Consider the following 25,430-nt stretch of genomic DNA (forward strand, 5'->3'; position numbering starts at 1 on the left):
CCATTCATGATATCAGAAAGTATTGTAACAGAAATGCTATAGTTTTTGAACCGCATATTTTTAATTTCCAAGGTAAAAATACGTATGAAGGGGAAGTTAATGGTCAATCCACGAGCGCGAATTTTTCTCAATTATGACTAGATGAAGAAGAGATAATTATTCCAAATACTTACAAACAATTTTTAAAGTCAAAACAGAGGGAAAACTGGGAAAATTCCATGAAGGAAGAAATGAAAGTTTTTCGGGAAAGAAAGGTATGGACTTTGACACCACTTCCAGAAAACGCGAATGTAATAGGATGTAGATGGGTATATACTGTTAAACGAAACGAACAGGGCCAAATCGTAAGGTGGAAATCAAGGTTGTGTGCACAAGGTCACAAACAAGTTCAATTTGATTCGTACGATTTAACATTCAGCCCAGTTGTATCATTTAGTGTAATCCGTTTCTTTTTCGCATTTCTTGTAATTTTTCAAAAGTGGGAAAATGTCCAGTGCGATGTAAAATGTGCATACCTTTATGCTCCCTTAAAAGAAGATGTGTTTATGCAACAACCTCCCGATTTTGTTGAAAAAGGGAAGGAAAACTATGTGTGTAAACTTCAAAAGGCAATTTACGGACTTCATCAAAGTGGTCGAAATTGGTATTATGAAATAGACAGCGTTTTAGCAAATATGGGTTTTAACAAATTTCAAAGGTGTAATTGTGTTTATATTTTTCAATCCAAAGTAATACTTTTATTATATGTTGATGATATTGTGTTATTCGGGAAAAATAGTAAAAATATTGAATTTGTTTTAAACTTGTTGAATAAACATTTTGACCTTAAAATTTTGGGAAAAACCAAGACACTACTTGGTGTAAATTTTGAAGAATATGAAAATGAAATTAAAATGCATCAAACAAATTATATTACAGAAATTTGTGACCGTTTTAGGCATTTTAACTTTCCAATTTCTTCATTACCTATAAGTAAAGGTATAGTTTATTCCAATTCAAATTGTCCTCAATCAGAAAGTGAAAAACTTGAAATGTCTAAAATTCCTTATAGAAATTTGTTAGGTTGTCTCGCATTTATTGCAAACCGGACCAGACCGGATATTTGCTACGCCGTAAACATATTCAGCCAATTTCAGTCAAATCCTGGAATGTTTCATTGGGGAGGATTACTTAAATTATTAGGTTACGTGTCTCACACTAAAGATTTCAAACTCAGTCTAAAATGTAACAAATTACAAATCGTGGGATTTAGCGATGCTGATTTCGCCAGTAACAAAGATGATAGAACTTCCTTAGGGGGACAAATAATTTCACTTGATAATGCTCCGATTTCTTGGCGTACGTTCAAAGAAAAAAGCATATGCTTGTCAACCATGGAATCAGAATTCGTTGCACTTACGGAAGCAGCAAAAGAATTGCTATGGTTTGACAGAATTTTAGATGAGTGCATTAACTTTGGAATTACCAATAGCCAGAAAGTAAAATCAATATTGTATGCGGATAATCAGGCCACGATAGATTTCTGTAAATCCCCAATTGAAAATTATAGAACGAAGCACATCGATGTTAAATTATTTTTTGTGAGGGACTTAATTTATCAAGAAATTTTCTGCATTAATTTTGTAAGAAGTAAAGAAAACCAAGCTGACGTATTTACAAAACCACTTTCTGGAACTGAACTTGCAAAATTTTGTGAAACAGTTTTTCATTAATCACTTTTGCTAACGATGAATATTCAATTTTAAAGATGTAATTTCGACATTGTATCAGGAAATTTTATGTATTTGGAAATACTTTTCTGTATTGTGTAATTTTCTCAAAAATGAAATATTCGCGAAATTTTATTATACAATCGAATTTAAATGAGAAATTTTAGGGTGTTGAATTTTCATGTTAGAATTTTTTTTGCAAATTACAGCTCTAATATACACTGTAGTAATTAGCTAAAAATTTAATATGTACACTTTTTTTGCATACTTTATTACGAATGTGTTTATACTGGTGTCTTTGCAAATGTTTTTTTTCTTCTCGAGTTTTAGATTAAAGTCTGGATTGTAATTTGCGATTGGATGCATGTATTTTCGTCCTGATGGAATGTGTTATATCGCCGAACGATGTTTTGTATTATGCTTAATTATTGTTATATTTTCACTTTTCTATAAAGTTATAGAATGGATTTGTGAAACTAGAAGCCAAAGATGTTTTTTTTTGAAAAAAATTTTATTAGCTGTTTCTTGTAAGATGTAGAGAGGAGGGGCATTGTTAGAAATAGAATTTCTACAAATATCTCTACACTTACTTTTGCCCAGGTAACTGAACTTCACGATAATCAACCGACGCCTGTTCGGACCAACGATCCGAGTGAATCGGAAGTGAGTGATCGGATCGGAAGGGTGACGTAACAGACTCCCGCCATTGGCTTAGCAGGGAGGCGTCTCTGCCACTTGGTGCATTCTCATTGGTTGCGTGGACGTAAGGGCATTGATGTGAATAATGATGAGGACAGACTATTTAATAGCGATCGGAGCTGAGATTCGCTCTCTCTTTTTTAAGACTCGTTCGGTGATGTCTGTCCTGTAAAAGGTAGCTAGGGTAGAGCTCGTATTGTTCGACGGATTGCCGACTGTGCTTGGCTGATCGTAGTAATAGATTAGCGAGCCGTATTAGGATGAGCTTAACTAACTTGCTAGTCATATTTAATTAATCTTTTTTTACCTTTGGCTTCAGTTATGTTTATACAATTATATTTACCTTTTTTCCACGTGTTAATAAATTTTAGTTATTTTTAAAGAAGTCTCTTCATCAGTTATTCACAGAAAGTAGATGAAATGTTAGTTCTTTCACTAACTCTGCAAGAAGTATTACAGTTAACAGGTGGTATCATTCATCAATGGTATCACTTACGCCACAGGGCACTAATGGGCAGCCTTCCACCGAAGATCCCTTGTTTTCGCTAGGGACATTTTGAGCGCGCTGATATTTTTATTTTTCAGAAATTCAATAATCCTTTTGAACACACTATGTAGGCCGGATTCGTTAACGTACAATCTAAATAATCTTCCTCAAGTAACATCAATGATGATATTCAAATATTTCCAAGAGGATGAGAGGTTTAATGTTCTAGAAACGCGAGGAGATAAGCCTTTTATGTTTCGTCTTCGAAGTCGAATGCCCGTCCTTCGGTTTCTCCACTATCGGAAGAGCGCATGACGTCACTTCCTATGCCATTTGACGTCACAAGCGCTTGAACTTTAAAAATTAATTTTAAAAAAACTACTTATCGTATCGCAAAATTTTTTTTCACCTATGATGTTCATACATGTTACTCTATCATATAAAAATAAAATTGAAAAATCGAAAACTTCCCTATTGAAATATATGAAATATGTGTGTGGATATCCGTGTTTTGCAGTTTATTTTTGGAAACTAAGCGTTTTAAATAATTTTGTCATTGTGAAAAAAAAAATTTTTTTTGTAAAATCATTGTGCCCATCTATTTCAACGATACTGTTTCGAGTATTTTTGTCAATTACAGTTTGACAAGATAGTTTGCAGTGGAAATGTTAATCTTGGACTTACTACTAGTTCCTTGGACTTTGGATCATCTATAGGCAAGAAGGACTTTTTTGAGAAAGGACTTCAATCAAATAAGCGGTGATGTATTGAGCTGCAGCTGCTGATGGATGATGTATTATGATGGATATATATCCATATTTGTTTATTGTTGAATTGTTAAATTTTTTGTAAAAGATTAAGCCTGGCCCTTTGTGGATTTTTTTTGGGTTATTTTTGAATCTATTAAAATTGTATAAAAATTTAAAGTTTAATAACATTACTGAATGAGAAGGGGGATATGATAGACATCGGTAAACGATATTTATCCGCGTTCTCATTCCTAATGTAATGTAATATAAAATTAGCTTTATTCAAATTAGATTAACTTCTCAACTCTTTCGGCACGTGTAAAGTTTCAGTTTTAGGTTGGCATCCTTTGATGCCCAATCGTATGCAAATGAGGCAAGTATAAATAGTGAACGATTCCAATCGTTCTCTCTCTCTTCTTTTGTGTTCGTCAGCCTCTTGTGAGTTAGGTCCGATAGGTGTTGGGGAGTTGCGAACTCCGCCTCCACTTATGGCCGGGTTTTATTCTTAAGAACTTATTTTTGTTAGTTATATTTATTTTAGTTACTATGGACCAATAAATTTTTGGTAAGATTTTAACAAGTTTCCAATGTTCATTTCTTCACATTAATATTTGATTCTGCACCTTCCACTGTGTGATATTATCTCTGCTTGTATAAGCATGTAACATTGTTGACTGACTTACGAAATTTAGCCCTTCGGCTTTTCGTTTAAACATCGTAAGTTATCATAAGGGTTATGGGCCCAGCCCTACCCAATTGTATCATAACAATTACGTGTTCAGTATCATGATGTACTAAGATGTTTTCGAATTGTCAGCAGAGTAGAGTATTAGACTTCGTGTTTTTGTGATGAAATGGAATGTTGTAACTGACTTGTCTTTTTGCTGAATCGGTAGATGACAAGTGTTTGGAAATCTTTTCAAATTGTTTTCCCCGCATCGGCGTTGAATGAAAACTGTGAAAATAGAAGTTTTTCTTTTGCTTTTTGGAAATTTGTATCGAATCTTTAAGCCATGTGTAGTGTAAACTTTTCTCAGACGTTTCGTTTGCATTTTATGGGGGGATATAGTTGGTTTGGTGTTAGGCGGAATAGTGGCTGCTAAATTCAGCGGAAGACCTGGACTTGTTCCAGGGGGGAAGCTGTAACAGTTGCACTATTTAGGTTTTTTTTCGGGGATATTTTGAGATTTTGTTGGTTTTTTTTTTTTGGCGTTTTTCATATTCTTATCATGGCATCCCAGAGTGGTCCTATCGAAAAATTAAGGTCTGACAACTATGTGAGTTGGTCATCTGATATCAAATTTGTCCTAATGGAACGAGGTTTATGGAAGATAGTTAATGGCATTGAAAAGGAACCTTTTTCTAATGATGGAAAAAAGGCTACTGAGCAAGAGATTCGTAATTTTCAAAATCGACAAGATGTGGCTCTATCCATAATTTATTTAAATTTGGAGAAAAATTTCAAAAAGATAATCGAAAATCAGGTCAACGCGGCTGATGCCTGGAAGGCTTTGAAAGATCACTTCTTTCCTGACAATCGTTGTCAGCACATGACATTGTTTTCAGAGTTATCCCAATGTCGTATAAAAGAGGAAGAGTCGATAAATCTTTTCGCTGCCCGTACTCGGCAAATTTTCGAAAGAATTAAGGCTATAGACGCGAATTTCTCTGAAAATTATTTGATTTTTCAAATTTTGCGTCATTTGCCCTCAGAATTTGACAATATTTGTCAAGTTATTCTTAGAACTACTGCACAGGAATTCACATTTAATAAAGTAGTCAGAGAACTTATTGCCGAGGAATCGCGAATTCGACTAAAAGATGAGGACGATAAAATTATCGGCAGAGCTAACTTTGTAAAGAAACCGGGTAATTTTGACAAGAAAGGAGTAAAAGGGAAACTAATTTGTTTTAACTGTAATAAACCCGGCCATAAAAGAAATGTGTGTCAACATAGAGTTGACAAGGACCTCGAACAACGTAACAGAAAGTCAAGATCACCAATCCGGAACAAGAGGAAGGCGAACAAGAAAACTGCGAGGTGCAGTTCCCCATCAGTGGAAAAGGAAACATGTGAGTACCAGAACTTTTTCATTTCCGAAGTACATCTAAATGAAGTATCAGAAGACCCAAATGAATTTATTTTCGACACTGGTTCCACCCATCATTTCGTCAACATTCGTAGTGCGTTTGAGGACTTTAAACCATTGCGAAACAAAGAAATGGCTGTAGCCGTTAGAAATGAAACTTTCCCCATTTTGGGGATGGGAACTGTGAAATTAAAGTTTGATGATACTATCATTGTTTTAAAAGATGTAATGTACTCTCCTAATCTACGTCAAAATTTGTTATCGGGTACTAAATTCGATAAGGGGGGTGCTAAGTTTGAAGGGGGAAACGGCTCCGTGGCGATATCTGGTCGAAATGGATTTATATTTAGAGCAATTTTAAGAAATGGCATTTATTTTGTAAAACCTCAAATTTTGTATAATAAATCGTATCAAGAAAGTATAAAACCAAATAAAAGCAATGATCATTTCGAAAATGAGAAAATTGAATGCTCTAATGTAGAAAAATTAGAATTGTGGCATAGAAGGCTGGCACATATTAACACCGATAGTATCAGAAAGAGCGGTGAATTTGAGTGTGTCCATGGCCTGCCTAAATTCAAAAATGTAAAAATAGATTGTGAAAATTGTAAAATTGGTAAATTTAAACGTGTTTCATTTAAACCAATAGGTAAAATACGGTCTAAATGTCCCCTTGAATTACTTCATGCTGATGTGTGGGGTCCATGTAATATTAAGGGAAATAAGGGGGAACGTTTTTATTTATCAATCATTGATGATTTTTCACGTAAATCTGCTTTGTATCCAATTAGTGAAAAGAGCAAAGTACCAGAAATTTTCATAAGGCACATAAAGCGTGCTGAAAGATTTTTAAATCTTAAAGTAAAAGCTGTTAGAACTGACAACGGGGGAGAATTCGTAAATAAAGTTTTTGACAATTATTGTTTGGATAACGGTATAAAACATGAGTTAACCAATATTTTCAGTCCAGAGATGAACGGTTTGGCCGAAGTGTACAATCGCTCAGCCGCTAATGCTGCAACAGTATTATTGGAAGAAAGCGGGCTAAGTAAAAGATTTTGGCCGGATGCTATGCTTTATTTCAATTATACTTGGAATAGGATTTGTCACTCAGGACAAACTAAAACACCTTTTGAGTTATATGGTGGACGTAAGCCAAGTGCTAGGCACGTCAAACCTTTCGGTGTTTTGTGTTATCTTGGAACACCCCGTCAGCAAAGACACAAACTTGATGTTAAAGCCAAAAAAGGTATATTTTTGGGCTATGCATTTAACACTAAGGGTTTTCGTATCTGGATTCCCGAAAGCGGAAAAATTTTTGAAAGTATAAATGTAAATTTTAATGAAAATGTTTATTACAAAGAAGCTTTTAAAAATATATCAGAGAGTGACTCTAGTGGAGCTGTGCTGGGTCCCTGTCTCAAATGGTCAAATATTCAATCAGATTCTCAAAATTCAGAAAATGAATCGAATTCCGAATCTGATAACGGAAGTGAAAGCCCGAGTACGCCGTCTAAATTCTTATCTTCTGATGAGAGTGAAAGCGAGACGAGCAGGGATGAATCAGATTCGAATTCTGACTTGAGTGAAAATGGGGAAAACCCACCACGCGCACAGCTGCGTGAAACAGAATGGGTGAGGAAAGCAATCCCAAGGTCAGATAAATCTCGTACTGATATTTATTTTTATGAGAAACATTCTTCTAAACGATTGCGTTCTTTAAATAATGTTGAAAAATATTGTTCTAAAAATGCTATTTTGTTTAAGCCACATTTATTTGATTTTAATGGTAAAAATTTATATCAAGGTGAAATTTCTGATCAAACTGTTCATTTAAATTTATGTAACTTATGACTAGATGATGAAATTGTAATTCCTAAGAATTACAAACAGGTTCTTAAATCTAAGCAAAAGGACCAGTGGTTAGATTCAATGAGGGATGAATTAGAGGTTATGCATTCTAGAAAAGTGTGGGATTTAACACCTTTGCCTGCAAATGAAAAACCAATCGGATCAAGATGGGTTTTCAATGTTAAAAGAGATGAATCGGGAAAAATTGTTAGATATCGCGGGAGACTTGTTGCTCAGGGATATGCACAATCCCCTGAATCGTACGATCAGACTTTTAGTCCGACGATTCATTTTTCATTGGTTCGATTTTTCTTTTCCTTGAAAATATCAGAAGGTTGGTTCGATTTGCAGTGCGATGTGAAAAATGCTTATTTATATGCACCTCTAAAAGAATGCATCTTTATGAGACAACCACCGGGTTTTGCAATAGAAGGGAAAGAAAATCTAGTTTGTAAGCTTAATAAAGCAATTTACGGTTTGCACCAGAGTGGCCGTATGTGGTTTTTTGAGATAAACAGTGTTTTATTGAAAATTGGTTTTCAGAAATTTGAAGAATGTAATTGTGTTTATATTTATAATTCATGTGTCATTTTATTGTTGTATGTTGACGATATTGTTTTGCTCGCACGGAAAGAAAAGAATTTAAATCATGTTTTAAATTTACTTAGGAAAAATTTTGACTTAAAAGTTCTCGGAAAAACGAAAAAACTGTTAGGTGTTGAATTTGAAAGAACTGAAAATGGTTTGAATTTGTTTCAAACTAAATATATCATTGAAGTTTTTGAAAAGTTCAAACATTTTAATTTTCCGGTTTCATCATTGCCGATTTGTAAAGGTACTGTTTTTTCGAAATCGAATTGTCCTAATACAGAAAATGAAAAATTTGAAATGTCAAAGATTCCTTATCGTAATTTGTTGGGTTGTCTTTCTTTCATTGCGAGCAGAACGAGACCGGACATTTGTTATGCGGTCAATATCTTCAGTCAATTTCAAAGCAATCCTGGTGTCATTCATTGGAACGGTCTTTTAAAACTTCTGGGTTATGTTTTTCAAACAAAAGATTTAAAACTTAAATTAAATTGTAATAGAACCCAATTAATAGCTTTTTCTGACGCCGATTATGCAGCTAATCGAGATGATTGAACTTCACTCGGGGGGCAGTTAATTTTGTTGGATAATGCGCCGATTGAATGGCGAACCTTCAAGGAACGTTGTATTAGCCTTTCCACTATGGAAAGTGAGTTTGTGGCCCTTTGTGAAGTGTCTAAAGAGCTTATGTGGTTTGACCGTGTATTAAACGAATGTTTACGCTGGGGAATTGTTAGAAAAAGTAAAATTAAATCTGTAATGTGCGTTGATAATCAATCGGCCATTGACTTTGTTAAATCTCCGATTGAAAATCACCGTACAAAACATATTGATGTAAAATTATTTTTTGTTCGTGATTTGATTCAACGGGACATTTTTACCGTAAAACATGTAGGCAGTAAATCCAATAGGGCCGATATTTTTACGAAGCCGCAGACCCGTTTTGAACTGAATCGTTTTTGTGAACAAATATTTTGTTAATTTTTAATGGTATGAAATTGTTTAGTATAATAAATATAATGGGGTATTAAAGTATAAATATTTTTGTAACAACTGAAATTCTTTTCAAATTTCTCGTTGGTGTAATCTTTGAGATGGAGGAATTTGATTCAATGACAAGAGTTTATTTTTGGAAACTAAGCGTTTTAAATAATTTTGTCATTGTGAAAAAAAAAATTTTTTTTGTAAAATCATTGTGCCCATCTATTTCAACGATACTGTTTCGAGTATTTTTGTCAATTACAGTTTGACAAGATAGTTTGCAGTGGAAATGTTAATCTTGGACTTACTACTAGTTCCTTGGACTTTGGATCATCTATAGGCAAGAAGGACTTTTTTGAGAAAGGACTTCAATCAAATAAGCGGTGATGTATTGAGCTGCAGCTGCTGATGGATGATGTATTATGATGGATATATATCCATATTTGTTTATTGTTGAATTGTTAAATTTTTTGTAAAAGATTAAGCCTGGCCCTTTGTGGATTTTTTTTTGGGTTATTTTTGAATCTATTAAAATTGTATAAAAATTTAAAGTTTAATAACATTACTGAATGAGAAGGGGGATATGATAGACATCGGTAAACGATATTTATCCGCGTTCTCATTCCTAATGTAATGTAATATAAAATTAGCTTTATTCAAATTAGATTAACTTCTCAACTCTTTCGGCACGTGTAAAGTTTCAGTTTTAGGTTGGCATCCTTTGATGCCCAATCATATGCAAATGAGGCAAGTATAAATAGTGAACGATTCCAATCGTTCTCTCTCTCTTCTTTTGTGTTCGTCAGCCTCTTGTGAGTTAGGTCCGATAGGTGTTGGGGAGTTGCGAACTCCGCCTCCACTTATGGCCGGGTTTTATTCTTAAGAACTTATTTTTGTTAGTTATATTTATTTTAGTTACTATGGACCAATAAATTTTTGGTAAGATTTTAACAAGTTTCCAATGTTCATTTCTTCACATTAATATTTGATTCTGCACCTTCCACTGTGTGATATTATCTCTGCTTGTATAAGCATGTAACATTGTTGACTGACTTACGAAATTTAGCCCTTCGGCTTTTCGTTTAAACATCGTAAGTTATCAAAACTGTTATATAATTTAATGCGAACTTGTAAAATACTTGAAAACAATGTAATTTAAAATATAGTATTTTATTATCCAAGCAGTTTTCTTTGCAACAGAGAGGATACAAGGATTGCAATAAAATTTAAAAGGCCCCATTCTCACCAAAAGAACATAGAATCTTTCTGGTCAGAAAATAACATGATGTAAAATAAAGCTTGCCATTATTGTTCCTTAAAAACACAAAACAACGTTGTTTTAATATTTATGACTTAGTTTGGCAGGAAAGCTTTTTGCTCACCAAGCAACCACCTCAACTAGAAAAGTTTCCCACCAAACAAGATGAATAATTTAAAGGATCTATCCATATTTCTGAGGAGTTGAAGGTGGGAGGAGGTTCTAACAGAAGTAGGTGTGATGAAAGAGGAGAACAGGGAGGATGATAGTTTGGCAGATACTTGGCCGGCAAACTAGATATCATGACTTTTTAAGGCTGAGGTTTTTCGGCTTAGGATGTAGGCTTTCTTTTTTGTGAGGAAGAGTTAAAGGTTTTCTTGGCGAAGAAGTTTTTACAACAGGGTTGTTTTTGCTGAGATTCACCTTAGAGTACAAGGACATTATGATAAAAAAGAATATATTAAAATAGAGAAACTAAAATTTTTCCTTTCAAATTTTTAGTACAAAGTATATTTATACTAATTTATTGTAAAATATGACAAGGAGATTTGCCTGGTTCAAACATTTTGCTTTTCTAAAATAATTTTAGTTACTAGTTTATCTTTTACCTGCAAAAATAAACTATGACTGCAATCTGAGTACAAAATGAGCCTTTCTATTTTGTGTCCGTTTAAATGTAGTAAAAAATGAATCCCATCACTAAAATGACCTAACAATGGTACCATTATATTTCGAGAAACAACTTTTTGAGAAACTACTGAACTTATTAGCCTCCCACAATTCAACACATGCCTGATTTGCTACGAGATATAGGGGAGGGTGGCCCAAAGCGGGTAGGTTTTTGAAGAATGCTCAAAAATTGTAGTTTTTGGATTTTAACCACAACAATTTTGGTTTTATTTCCTAGCAGGATTCTTGAACTTCAACATAAAAAGTGTTTTTTGTATTATTTCAAACCCAATATTTATTTATTATCAAACATGTGAAAAACTCACTTTGCCCTACCAGGTAGCCCAAAGCAGGTAAGCTTAACTAATTGTGGTTTGGTACATTTGCCAATCAAATATGAAGTTATAAATGCATAAAATAGTTGACAGGCTACCTGCCATTATATAACAAAATATAAAACAGTTGTACTTATCCAATTTGAAGTCGGCACATTTGTTTATAAAACATAAAGAAATAACTGAGTTTAATAAATAGGCTAATTAATTGTGTGACATCCTAAAAAATAACTTTTTAAAGTTACATTTATCCTATTGTAAAAGAAAATCTAAGCCAGCACACGAGTGAAGAAATTTTAAATAAATATATGATTAAACCCCATACCTGCTTTGCCCAAAAGGCACGTTTTTATTTCAATAATTATAACCTTAAATTAATAATTAAAAAAACGGAATGACCATCGTAGTTCATAGGTGGATTGTGCCAGAATAAGTTAATATTATTGACGATCAAAAAAATAAGCTGGTCAACTAATCAAAAGTTACAAAATGAAGGCCTACCCACTTTGGGCCACCCTCCCCTACATGTGTCACCTTCGTTTCCCAAAGTGTGCGAAAACTACGCTCTCTTCTTTTTATTTTTTGGGGCGGCTCTAAACATAGGAGGCATTGGGCATGAAAGGAATTGATTTGAAACCTCCAGAAGAATACATTTTACCTCTTTCCTCCCAGGACCATTTTATAGTTTTCTTTTCCACTATCTTAATAATGAAAACACTAATCTGCATTCCTTTCTTTCGTTATTTTTCATTTGGTTTCATTGAAAATTCATTCATCTGCTGATGCGGATTTTTGTGATTTGCCGATCATTGTGAGTTTTTGAAGATTTCTTCTAGAGGATTTTAACACTGAGAAGACAGAGGAGATAATAGTTGCCTTGGAAAATTGATTGTTAATGGAGGTGGTCGCACATAGAAGTTTCACTGTAATTAAAATGTAACACATGATAACTACAATACTTATCAAAAGAAAATGCATGTTGCAAGTTATTACAGGTTAGGTTACTAAAGCAAATTATTATGCAACAGAAACATAAAATTGAGCTAAAATTCTAACCTGTTTGAGCACATGCCATCAAATCTCTCTTTGAAAGAATAATTGGCATAGCATACTTCTGCACGGGAGTAGGACATGTGTATCTTGTTAGTTCAATGTTCAAGCTAATAATTTCAGTCAAAGGCAATTCTGAAAACTATCAAAAAAGATTAATAAAAGATTTTGATAAGAAGGAAAATGGTTTGTAGTACACATGTTTGTAATTGAAAATGTGCTATTTTTATCATGAAAATAATGTTTCAATGATCCTGATTTTTGCAGAGTTCATTTAAACAATAGTTTTGTATTAATTGTTTTTATTCTGAGCTAACAAAGTTTTTAATTTTAATTTCTTGTTCTTATTATTCATTTTTCAGAAAAAATCACCAAGTTTCACTTGATCAACTACATAGAAAATCGTGAATTTGGCATTTCCCGCACTTTTTATATTGTGATGCTTTTATTCCAATAAGTGCTTGGTGAGGGTTAATGTTTTTTTCTTAAGTAGTTCAGGTGAAAATTTTTGTCATGCATGGCAAGTATTTTTTGAAATTTCTACAGTAAGTAACAAAATGGAACACATTCATAAGTCATAAGTGATAAATGACTTGTCTCCAGAAATTTCATAGCTCATCACTAAAGAAGCTCTTTATTAATAAACTTAAAATTATAGTTAGACACTTCTAATGCTGAAAAAAAAGCATAAACTCATATTGATCCTTAAATAACAACAATTTTAGTCCTGCTCAACAATAGCAGTATATACATGCTTGAAATAATGAGAAACTAATTAATCATTTACCTAGTATGGCAGTTACTACTACTACTGAGTTTTCAAGCACAAGTTGCAGGCAACACTCTAATTGAATCATATATCTAATTAAATAATTAGAAAAGTCTTGAATGCGTTGAATGAATAGGATAATCGTTGAATATATAAGAGAATGAGTGATAGAATAAGCACAGTGAAAATGAATAAATTAATGAGTAAAACAGCGTTTCTTAACTTGCATTCCCGGGAACCCAGGGTTCCATGAAGATCACTCAGGGGCTCTGCGATATTTGTATTATTTTGCTAGATTCAAATTTTTCATTTACAAAAGCAGTAGAAACAAGCTTGAGTGAAGATTTTATAATAATTTTTTTTTTTGAATCACCTGAGAAAATATCAAAATAGAGTGAGAATTAAAAACTCATTTATTGTCCATGTAGGACAGTCAACCAAGTCGGTACAAAAACACGAAACTTTCATTAAAAAATCCAATTCATTCTTGCAGTAGAAAAAAGTCCACTATTAGAATTCTGGTGCATTCATTTAAAAGATTAATATTTTTAACTGTCACAAAAGCGGTGTTGGTAGCATATTATAGCAGCAATTATATAGCATTTGCAACTATATGTGTGAAAAAGACTTTTCAACTTATGTGACAACAAAAAAATTAATCTCTTTAGAGATTTGATGCAAAACCTGACATGATAGTTCAACTTTAATCTACAAACCAAATATTAAAAATATCTGATTGTAAAACAAGTACCACTCATCTCATTAAAATTTTGTTTTCACAACTTGCTTTTAGTTATTTCAGGAACTTTTGTGTTAATTTTTGGAGTTATTTTTTTGAGACAATATTATTTAAAATAATTTTTTTTTTTTTTTTTGCAAATAAATCATTTTCAGAATGACCCATTCAAACTACACTATTGAAGAAAAACTTGACTGTTCCGCAAAAAACGTTGGCATTGAAATGGGTTCCACTTATTGAAGAAATTAAGAAACACTGGAGTAAAAGACTGAATGGTCGAAGACTGAATAAGTGAATCAATGATCGATTGAATGAATGAGAGATACAATAAATGAGTAAGTGAAAATATGTATAGCATAAGTGAATGAAAGAATTATGAACTAGATTGAATACATTAACTGGATAAAAGATTAGGGTTCAAAGAAGGATACCACATAACAGTACCGAGTCTGGAAATTGCAATAAGTACTTGCAAAGATAATGAAAAGAGTCTAAATTAAATATTTGCTCACCATTTGATTTGAAAAAAATATCAAAATTAGCACTGTTTCAATGCATGCTTACTGAATTGATGTGAAGGGGACAATCTTCACCACTTGCCTCCACGGGGATGTCTTCATATTTTTCAAAATTGATTCCTGTATGCCCTTGTGAAAATAACTGCCTAAATAAAACAAATTGATTGACGATTTCAGAAAATATAATCTTAATATTCATCTACAAATAGGGGAGACCAAAGGTGCATTGGCGACCTTTCTAAACTTCATTATTTTACAGGTTGTAAATGAAGTAGAAAACTTTCTCTCATTGCTATGATAATCTGTATAGTATCAGCAATAGTCTTATTTTTTCTTTGAAACTACTATGCTTTGTGTACTTTTTACCTATTTTTTTGTGATCCTTTGCAGAGTTTGTACTTTCCCTGTCACAGGGTAAGTTGGCGAGCAGTATGGGATAAGTTAGTGAATTGGAATAATTCATAATCGACATATGAAATCAGGGATGTTTTAAATAAGCAAGTAAAACTTACCAATGGGTAAAATAAAACAAAGTTAGTATTATAATTGTTTTAAAATTAAGTGTTACACCACAGAAAAAATCCACTGCAGCGATCCCTTCCAATTCCTCGGTTGTAGCGAACCTTTTAAACAGGGTGTCTACTCAAAAAAAAAAAAAAAATTCAACTTCCTTGACTTTTCCAGGCTTTCTATACCCCAAACAAAATTTTTCCAGATGCTTTTTTAAAGGTTAGTTTAGCTACTTTTTCAATGGTTTGGCTGAGCTTACGTGACATTTTATCCAACTTATGTTTGTATCACTGTTAATTGTAAATTTCAAACTATTACACCTATCTATCCCTAAAACACTGTTTTTTGAAAAACTTTTAAGTTTTTGTTTTCTGAGAAACGTTGAGAACTTTTAGGAAATCACTTCATTAAATTGTCAAACATCAAACATATTTCTTCACATAGGAAAGGGGCCATCGGTTTACCAGCCTGGAATCTTATTAAAAAAAACTTGCAATTCTGACGCCACTGAAATAAAGAAACCCAACTTTGCTTCCAAAAGTTCACTGCACTTCAACATCGATTTTACTGTGTCATAGGTATTTGTATTCGCTAAAACATTTGCAATCACTGCCTTTTGAACAAAGAGTTTTAAATGTGGAAAAATATTTAAAGCCTTTTGCATAACGACTGAGCTCTCTACCCACCAAATCGAACAAAATGTCAGTGGAAAAACACTTTTCTTTGATGCCATTTATAGTTTGTTTGGCTCTGATTCAAGAGGAATTGTTTCAAAACATTTAAACATAAATTAACAAACACATCTCCACAGAGATAAAGAACTACACAAACACCTATGTAATACTGAAATTGAACAACAATCTATAAACTAGTTTACTCTTACTTTGGACAGCTTACTGATAACTGGTATGGGAAAACTAAAGTTTTTCCTTGGTAGTTGCAGAAGCAACCAAACTACTATTGTTAGGATGTGTAAACATTTCAACCCCTATAGGAAACTGGAATGTGCAAAACTAAAGAACAAAAGGTGGGGTTGAAGAATTAGTTTAAGGAAAGAAATATTTTCTTCTAGTAAATTTCAAGTTGAAGGAATTTCTCCAAATTAATTTTACAAAACTGCAAAAAAGGAAATATCTTTTGAAACTGGTTATAATTTTAAAACATTTCCTGGTTTTCTTCATACAAAAGTAAATTTCTCCGACTTTCCCTGACATTTCCAGTACAAAAAATTTCTCTGACATTTCCAGATTTTCCAGGTAGGTAGACACTAGGGCTCGACCAATGGCATTTTTTGGCCGATGGGCCGATGCCGATTGTTTAAACATGGCCGATTGTTTTTTTCCAAATAGTCGATGGCAAAAAATATATATAGAGAGAGAGAAATACATTACTAAGATTGTCAGGGATTTGAAGGATCATTTATTCATTTCACTTTACTTCCTTTCTACGAATAGAGAATTGTAATCACAAAAAAAAAAAAATCAAATTTCCACCTCAATTTCTATTTTACGATTACCCAACTTGAAGTTCACAAGTTTTTTCGGCACATCTGTACGTTGCATGTGTACCTAAGAACATATAGATGACCGAAATATCCATTTTGTACACATCCTCAGTTAATTATCGCAAGTTCTTTTGTCCCCGAACCTTTGGATCGTACTACGTACAATCTGTATGGGGTGTAGTTATGCTCCTCCTTTTTTGACTGCTGTATGATGAAAAAGAAAGAACAGCCAAAAAAAAAGGAAGAAAAACAAAGACACTATTTAATAACCAATTGATTTTATTTTTTTAAATTGAACATATAACTAAGACTTCAGTAATAATGTATGGATTTAGGTACACTATACATAGTTAAAAAATATTAAATTAGGTTGTTTAATTATCCAAAAAAATTAATAAAAAAACAATGAAACCGTCAGTAAATTACAAAATGAAAGTGGAAAGGGTACAATAAATTAAACAAAAAGGGTAACAGATAAATTACAATATTAAATCATAATAGGAATATTTTTATACTTATTTAAAATTTATGAATAGAAATATTTGCATTTTTCATAAAACCTATAACAGTGACATAACTTTCTTGCTGAAAAAAGAAATAGTCATGAAAAGAGCGAGGTTCTTAAAACGCAGCTCCTATAAACAAACTAGATATTTATACCAAGTTAATAATAACTTAATACCTTGGAGAAAAGGGGGCACATGTGAGCACGGGACACACGTGAACATGGTATGTTTTACTAGAATAATGTCAAGCAAAAAATCTGTTAACATTCTCAAGTAATTGGAGTACCAGCCCTACTTCTTTACCAAATTTCAGAGCAAGGAACCAGTTTATGTTCCTATAGTGACAGCTTCTTTCTTTTAGCAGATACTGATGTACTTTTATCAGTCTTCTTTGTGTAAAAACTTTTTAACTAATGAGCTAAATTTAATTATTGCAAATTATTGCATGAACATTCACGTAAATTTATGTCAAAGTTTAAATTTTGTAATTAAATATAAAATTCTTTATTTTTGAAAATTAGTTCTAAGGTAGATTACGAGGCACTTGTGAACACAACATGTAGGGGCACATGTGAACAGATCCCATATCCTCTCCGCAAGTATAAACGAGTATAAATATTAGTGTAGGCTTATGATAACTGTTAAAAGAGATGTAGAGATTTATAATTATTTTGTTGCAATCAGTTTGTAAATTTACTGTTAATTATTATTACATAATTATTAATTCTTTATTTTATTATTTTTTATTTTTTATATTCTTTAATTACTAAATAGTTGATCAAAAATTTAGTGCTATATAATATTTGCAAGGAAAATAAAGACAAAATATTTTCCTTTAACTAAAAACTGAAGTTTAGAATAATTTTAAAATTTATCATCATATTCTGTATGAAGCTTAACCGCACTATACAAGAGTAACAAGATTGAACTTTATACAATAAAATGTTCTTTGTACTGTTTAGTCTTATAAGATTTTTTCTTGTCGATCCAGTGATTAGAACATGCTATGAAACTTTAAAATTAGACTGTGAGCAGAGTTATATAATTCAGAGAAAAATATTTTCTTAATGACAGTTACTGTGCAATTTATACTGTACAGTTCAGTTTTAACTGACACAGTATAGGTTACAAACTCTCAATTGTAATTTTTATATACGTATATGCTTCATTATAACGAGTTTTACGTTGAAATATGATGCTTGTCCTGCATTTTTCAATCAAGTTCACATGTGCTCCAAGCTTGTTCACATGTACCTCCCTATAGGGGCACATGTGAACAATTGAAGACATTTTTTAAAAGTAAAGAAATAATTTTTTAAAAAATCTAAAAAAAATCCATGCCACAAAGAAAAGACTTCAATCATGGGGGCCCTTTTTCTGCGAGAAATTGATAATATTTTCTGAGAAATTAAGAAATGAAAAAAAAAAATGTTCACATGTGCTCCCTTTTCCCCTACTACTTGATCTGATGTTTGCACACATAATATTAAACAGTTTGATTGTTTAATCTTTTATGAAGTACTATAAACAAGTTCAAACTAACTTTTCCAATTTAACAATAATTTTCTGAAATTTAAAAAGTTGTGCATAATAGAAAATCTATGAAACTTTTCTATGTCTTATTATTAAAAATATGATGAAAACAAAAATAACTTTATTCATTGATTTCATAAAAATACATAAAAATAGTTACTTACAATAGAAAAAATCAATCGCTATAAATGCTGCAAAAAAGATGCACATTACGAACTATAGGTGAAACAAGTATGAGAAACAACGCAAAATGACATTTCTTGAGGAAAATAAATAATTGCTAAATATTTAAGAAATGCTTGAAACGACGAAGGAAGGGGGGGGGGGGTCACCCTCTGATTTTGAGTAAATCGCAACATTTAACTTTGGCCTTATTTTTTCAATACAGAATCGCTACCATCAACGCCTTGAAAGAGTTTCTGAATCTACTTCAGCACTTCCAAAGAAAAAATTCAAAAGTCTTCTTGATTTACGAATTATGTCACCATCCAAAACAACTTTAATCAAGTTCTTACATTAATGCTCTAAATTCTTCTAAACAACAGATAAAGCTTGAAAGAAAAATCTCTAATTTTATGAATGGTGTTAGTTTTAAACCACTCGGAAGTAGAGGTGTAGACTGGTATTTTTCTTTGGTAGCCAGTGGCTACCAACACCAAAAACTTTGGTAGCCACTTCAAATTTTTGGTAGCCAAACATACACCCACACATATATATATATACAGAAAAGCACAGTTTATACATCTCTTTGGTACGTTTTTTGAAGTGGTCCCTGCAGAATCCAATACATTTTAATGCATACCTATTGTACGTTTTTCCCCTTATACTTTTTTCATACAGTCCCTTCAAAAACGTATAAACTCTGCTTCACTGTACATATATTTTATATATCTATGTATTAAAAATCTTAGCACAATAAAAATCAGTACCAATGAAGATTGGTAAGTATTTTCCTTCTCTCATTGAAGAAATCTGAGAATGATTTGGATTGAAATAGGATGTCACTAATAATCAATGCCACTTAAAATGCATACAGATCCATTCAAAAAAGAAAAAAAAATCATCATATATTAGTGCAGTATACAGATGTTAATTTATTTAGTGATCTTTTGGAAAATATTTTGCTGTGATTAGTCACAGCTTATATGTGATAATATATTGTCGCCTCAAAGCAACAGTAAGATATCATAATATTATTTCTAGGATTAGAGATATCTTATTGATGCTCTGAGGCGGTGATATATATATGTGTGTGAAAAAATATATTGTGGACGTAAAGGAATAACTTGAAACTAGAAATAGATATGGTGGGGACATTTCACTATGGATATTAAAATACTTTGCTCAATGTGATATTTAGAAAAATCTGTTGTATTTTCTTAGATAGTTTTAAAGCATGGATTCAATAGATGTTATTCATCATTTAAAAAGCATCTACTCAAGTGATTAAAGCTGTCCAAAGAAACTTTTTCTTTTAAAATGAAAATCATCATTATGAGGTTTGCTTGTAAACCTAGTAATTTAACATTCGTATTTTCAAAAACTATTTTAACATTCATGTTTTGATCTTGAATAACTTTTTTCCATGTCATTATTGTATATGAAGAATTTCTTTTTTAAAACATTGAAAGAACAAAAATCCAAGATTTAAAGCAATGTTTTAATAGTTTAGCTTTAAAGAAGAAAAAATTAAGTCAAAAACATGAGGCAATATTTTACCACTTTTACAAAAATAATTATTAAATTTTGAACAAATATTACTCTCCAAAATCTTGGCGTCTTGTGCGACCAGATTTAATTGAGGCTTGCCACCATAAGTTAATGGCATTACAGAAGTCTTTGCTAGCCGTTTTTTGTCCATTTAACTTTACTCTTAATCTAGACTCAAGAGTGTCTCGTTTCAGAGATGTGCTCTTAAGGCCTATTATATCCTTCATGGCATTCCAAACCCTCTCTACCTCAGCGTTACTAGACAGAATGCAAAGCATTATGTCCAGCAATTTTGTCATTACTTTCAAGTGACCCAGCTGGTCACTGCAAAGCATTTTTCTTAAATGCAAGAAGTCAGTCTTTTTGAAATGGCACTTTATAATGCCTTTCAATTCCCTCCATTCCTGAAGGCCTGCTTCATTTGGCAACTCAAACATTTTACAAGCATTTGTAATGGCTGAGTTGCCATAATCAGCAGGCATATTATCTTCAGGTGGCATTAAGCTAGCATCCATTACCTGAAACATTTTTAGCAGGGTGTCAGAAGAGTCGGACACATCGCTTATCTTTTTGTTGAAGATTTCAACAAAACTGTCAAAAAAAATGACACAGTCTTTCCACGGATCTTGATTATTGCTCCCTCGCTTTACAAGGACGCATAACCTATGACCCCTGAATCTATATTCATCCTCCTCCAAGTCTTCACACTCCGTAAGAAGCTCCATCAAATTGTGACAACTTTCCTTTTCTTTTAGCTTACTCACATTTACTGCAGAATTTTTCATTACAGACATTGCAACATGCAACAAAATTTCCCTTGTTTCCAAGGTTTTGGATGTATTTGAAGCAATATGCAAAAAATCTGCAAAGGCAAATAAAAAAAATACAGTACGATAAGAGGTCAAACTCTTGAGAAAACCTTTTGCAGTTGCTTTCACTTCCGATTTGTAATTTGTGTTGTGAGGTGACACTATTTGCTCCAAATGGCTCACTATTACTTCGTAATTTCGAAGAAATGGGTCGACAGAATTTTTGAGAGAATCGGCCCAGCGTGTGTCACATACTGGTTTGAAAGATAAAATTTCAACTTTTAGGGCTTCTGCTGTTTTTTTTAGCTCCCGTAAAAGCTTAGGGGAAGACCTATAAAAGGTATTTATATTTCTTACCTAGAGAGAGAATGTCACTCATTACTTTACTAGTCCTAATTGAATCTTTCACAATTAAATCAAACACATGATTTAAACAATGTATGTACGAGGGAGAGTCTATTTTTGACACCAAACCCCCCTTTTTCCCAACATTCACACTTGTGCCATCTACTGTTAGGCAAAAGAGTTTCTCTTGCCAATTATCTGCTACATTAGCATTTGAAACAACTGTTTCGATGGCAGATAAAATACCTTCTGCATTTGCATGAAGATCAATTTCTCCTAGTCCCAAAAACCGTACTGCTATCTTGGGTTCATTGTCTCGTACAAAAACATATCGAATGCAGACCGCTTCGTACTCAGTAATGGCTTTGCTAGTTGAACCGTCGCACAGTGGGGCAGCCTAATGTTAATTTTGGACATTGGGCGGAAAATTAAACCATTTAGTTTTGCATTTTTACTGTTGTATTGATAAACTAAGAACATATTCCCACTAATCTTACTAGTTTTTAACATTATTACCCGAAGATAATACCTTGAAGTCGAAGAATTAACTAGCCTCTTTCGTTAGAAGACAATTTAGTAAACAGTAGATAACTTGTTTAAGAACTGTTCAAATTTAATAGTGTGATGTGCTGGGCTTTATGTACTCCTAATAAATAAGAAAAACACCCAAAAACGTTTCTTAGAAAATACGAAAATTTTGGAGATAATTTTCAAAGTATTTTGAATGTATTTTTGAATTACGAAAATCGCTAACAAACGCTAACAAAACTATTATATCCCAAGCATTGTAGAGAGTTTCAGCTTTCATAATCCGGTTTCAGTTTTTGCCTAAACCTGCCTATTCAAAAGATATTGAAAATTAAAGATAAGTAGATATTTTACTACGAGGACGACGAAACGAATACGAAATGAACGTTGCACGAAACGTATTATTTAGGTTGGTTTTTTCACTTTAATCAAGTAAACATGTTTACAGTTTTCAGTTTGTTAACTTTTTATTGAAAATTATTTCAATTAAATACTTCGAGGAATCAGTTTCACTGTGTCATTTGTCGACTGTGGGACAAAATCATATGAGATGCTTAGAAGCATGGTTTCGTTTGCTTATTTCGGGGACTACAAAAATTGGTACTATTTTGAGTTATAAGTGACAGCAGACGAAAAAGACACAATAATCTCCCAAAAATACTTCTCATAAATTGTATGTACACAATAACAAACACATCACAAAATGAGTAAAAATGAAAACCAGGAGCAGGCACATTTTGAAAAGATCAAAATAGTATACATGTATATCAAGAAAAGTGTTTTTCTTCAAAAAGCAAACGTTTGTCCTTAATAAACATCTAATTTCTTTTATTACATTCTATATTAGGAGAACTTACAGCAAGCTATTTACTTTTTAGAGCATTAAAAGTTATTTACTTTTGATTTTAGTCCAGCAAGTTGTCTAACAAACAAAAGTAAACACTTTTTAATTTAAATATCCATTTAATACTTCACCAGATTTATCCAAAATAAATTCTGAAGGAATTATCATGCCTTAAAATTTCATCTTTTATTCTGAAGTATCATCGTCAGAATCCCCGAGTTCAGCCATCCAATGTCTGAAAGTAATCAGTGACGCTTCGGATTTTTTTTTTTTTTTCGTGTATGCCAAGTTGTAAAAAGTCATTAAAAAAATAATTTAAAATATCGTCTGTTATTAAACAGCCATAAATGAAAAAAAATAAAACATTGTGATAAAAAATGAATTTAACTTTAATTTTTAATCTATCAACAATAAAAGAATTTTGTGAAAACCTCTCTAAACCTAATCATATTCCTGGTTACAATGAAAAAATGTTAGTTATGTATGCAACTGCTGAACTTACGAGGTTTCAATATGATGCTCTCAGAAAAAATGCGAAAGATTTGAGCAGTAACATTTATCCGAGTTATAAAAAAAATCAAATTACTAAAAAAGAGTGCTATCCTGATAATGTAAAAGTTACAGATTCCGGAGTTAACGTAGGTTTACAAAATTTATTAGATCTTACTTCTTCCCGATTCATAAAATTGTTATCTGATAAAATTGAAAAAAGCTCCCCTCAGAACCTCACTATGATATTAAAATGGGGATGTGACGGTGCTTCCAACCAGTCGCAGTACAAACAATCTTCTAGCACTGAAATAGATGACTCAACGGTATTTATTATTACTGTAGTCCCCCTTAAAAGTATCAAGAAAGATGAAGATATGTTGGTTTAGATCAATGAAAAGCCTTCTTCAACTAGATTTTGTCGACCAATAAGTTTCGAATTTGCAAAGGAAACGAAAGAAACCGCGACAAATTTCGTAGAAAAAGTGCAATCGCAAATAGATACCCTTCAGCCATACAGACTCGTAGATCAAGATCATGTTATTACCATAAATTATGAATTGCATTTAACTATGGTGGATAGCAAAATTTGCAACTACTTAACGAAAACTACTTCCTCGATGCGTTGTTATATTTGCGACGCGTTACCTAAAGAAATGAGTAATTTAAGTGTGGTGAACAAAAAAGAAATTAAAGAAGACCATTTTCGTTTTGGTTTATCACCTCTGCATTGTTGGATACGTTGTTTTGAATGCCTCATACACATTGCTTATAGGCTTGACTTCAAAGAGTGGAGTCCGAAGTCACCTGTCCAACAAAGAATTCTTACAACAAAGAAAGGCAAGAATACAAAACGACTTTAAATTTAAGCTGGGGTTGATGGTAGATTATGTAAAACAAGGCCATGGAACATCCAACGACGGAAATACGTCACGAAAATTCTTTGCGAATGGAGAATTATCAGCTTCCATAACCGGAATAAATCTTGACATGATAAAACGATTTTCAACGATTTTGCAAGTTATTTCATCTGGATTCACGATTAAATTTAAAAAATTTGAAACATATACGAAAGAGACAGCTCAGATGTATGTGAATTTATATGGTTGGTATTTTATGCCCGTTACAGTGCATAAATTACTTATACACGGACCCGAAATAGCTAAGTATGCTATAGTACCAATCGGTCAACTCTCCGAAGACGCTCAAGAGGCAAACCATAAGTATTTTCGATCGTATAGGGAATTCCATTCAAGGAAAACGTCCAGAATAGATAACAATAGAGACGTTTTTAATAATTTATTAATCTATTCTGATCCTTTTATCTCAAATTTGCGTCCAAAGATTTGCAGTTTGCACCACAAAATGTCACAACAAGTGAAGAATTTGCTTGAAGATGATGGAATGGAAATTGGCTAAAATACTGTTACATATTTCTTAAAAAATTGTTTTTAAATGTTAACTAAATATTTCATTTTGCACTAATGACTTAGTATTTGATTATCTTTACATTTTAAATAACAAAATATTATCACATTTTTAAATAGAAATTGGTTTTACTGAAATGTCCAAGCTCTCCGTACACTTGCCCCACTGTGCGTCGGTCAAAATTGCAAAAGCATTGCACTCGTTTATTTCCGAAGAAATTTCCTGTTTAATGTCTTCTGCAAGGTGATGCAAGAAGGTTGTAAATGAAAATCGATTCCTGTATGTTCTCCCCAACTGGACTCTTGCAACTCACATTCAGCATCAAAATGTATTGAAGCTCTATTTTCTTGGACCATGCTATACACAATGCGAAACAATTTTATCATCTTGTCTTGAACCTCGGGTGGCAACTTAGTCAACTGCTCTACAACACTGCAATTTGAAGAAATCCCTAATGCAGCTTTCGACTTAGCATAACACGCTTGATAAGATTTGGAGGTAAAATGCAGATTTACGGTTTGCTTTTTTCTGTTTGGTGGGTTGAAACTCTTGCTATCTTTCACAAAGCAAGTTGCTAATCCGAGTGATGTGGCAAATTCTGTGCAGCATTTGCACCACATTCCCCAATTACTGGAATCATCAAAAATTAAATTCTCTTTCCTGTCAGTGGTAGCTCTGGGGTCACCTGGCACTATTTTCCAGTCTTCTCTCAGAAGGCGCTTCTTTCCTTTC

At 32.6% G+C, this 25,430-nt stretch overlaps 1 protein-coding gene across 1 annotated transcript in view; it reads right to left on the minus strand.

Moving 5' to 3' along the window:
• LOC129218223 (ATP-dependent RNA helicase DDX3X-like) overlaps nucleotides 1-25,430 on the minus strand; it is a 120,021-nt gene that overhangs the window by 37,149 nt on the left and 57,442 nt on the right. The window contains 2 exon segments of the mRNA XM_054852444.1: nucleotides 12,473-12,608; nucleotides 14,539-14,638. Of these exon segments, the coding sequence (XP_054708419.1) occupies nucleotides 12,473-12,608; nucleotides 14,539-14,638 (236 nt within the window).

This window comes from Uloborus diversus, chromosome 3, assembly GCF_026930045.1.
Source record: "Uloborus diversus isolate 005 chromosome 3, Udiv.v.3.1, whole genome shotgun sequence".
Lineage (NCBI taxonomy): Eukaryota > Metazoa > Arthropoda > Arachnida > Araneae > Uloboridae > Uloborus > Uloborus diversus.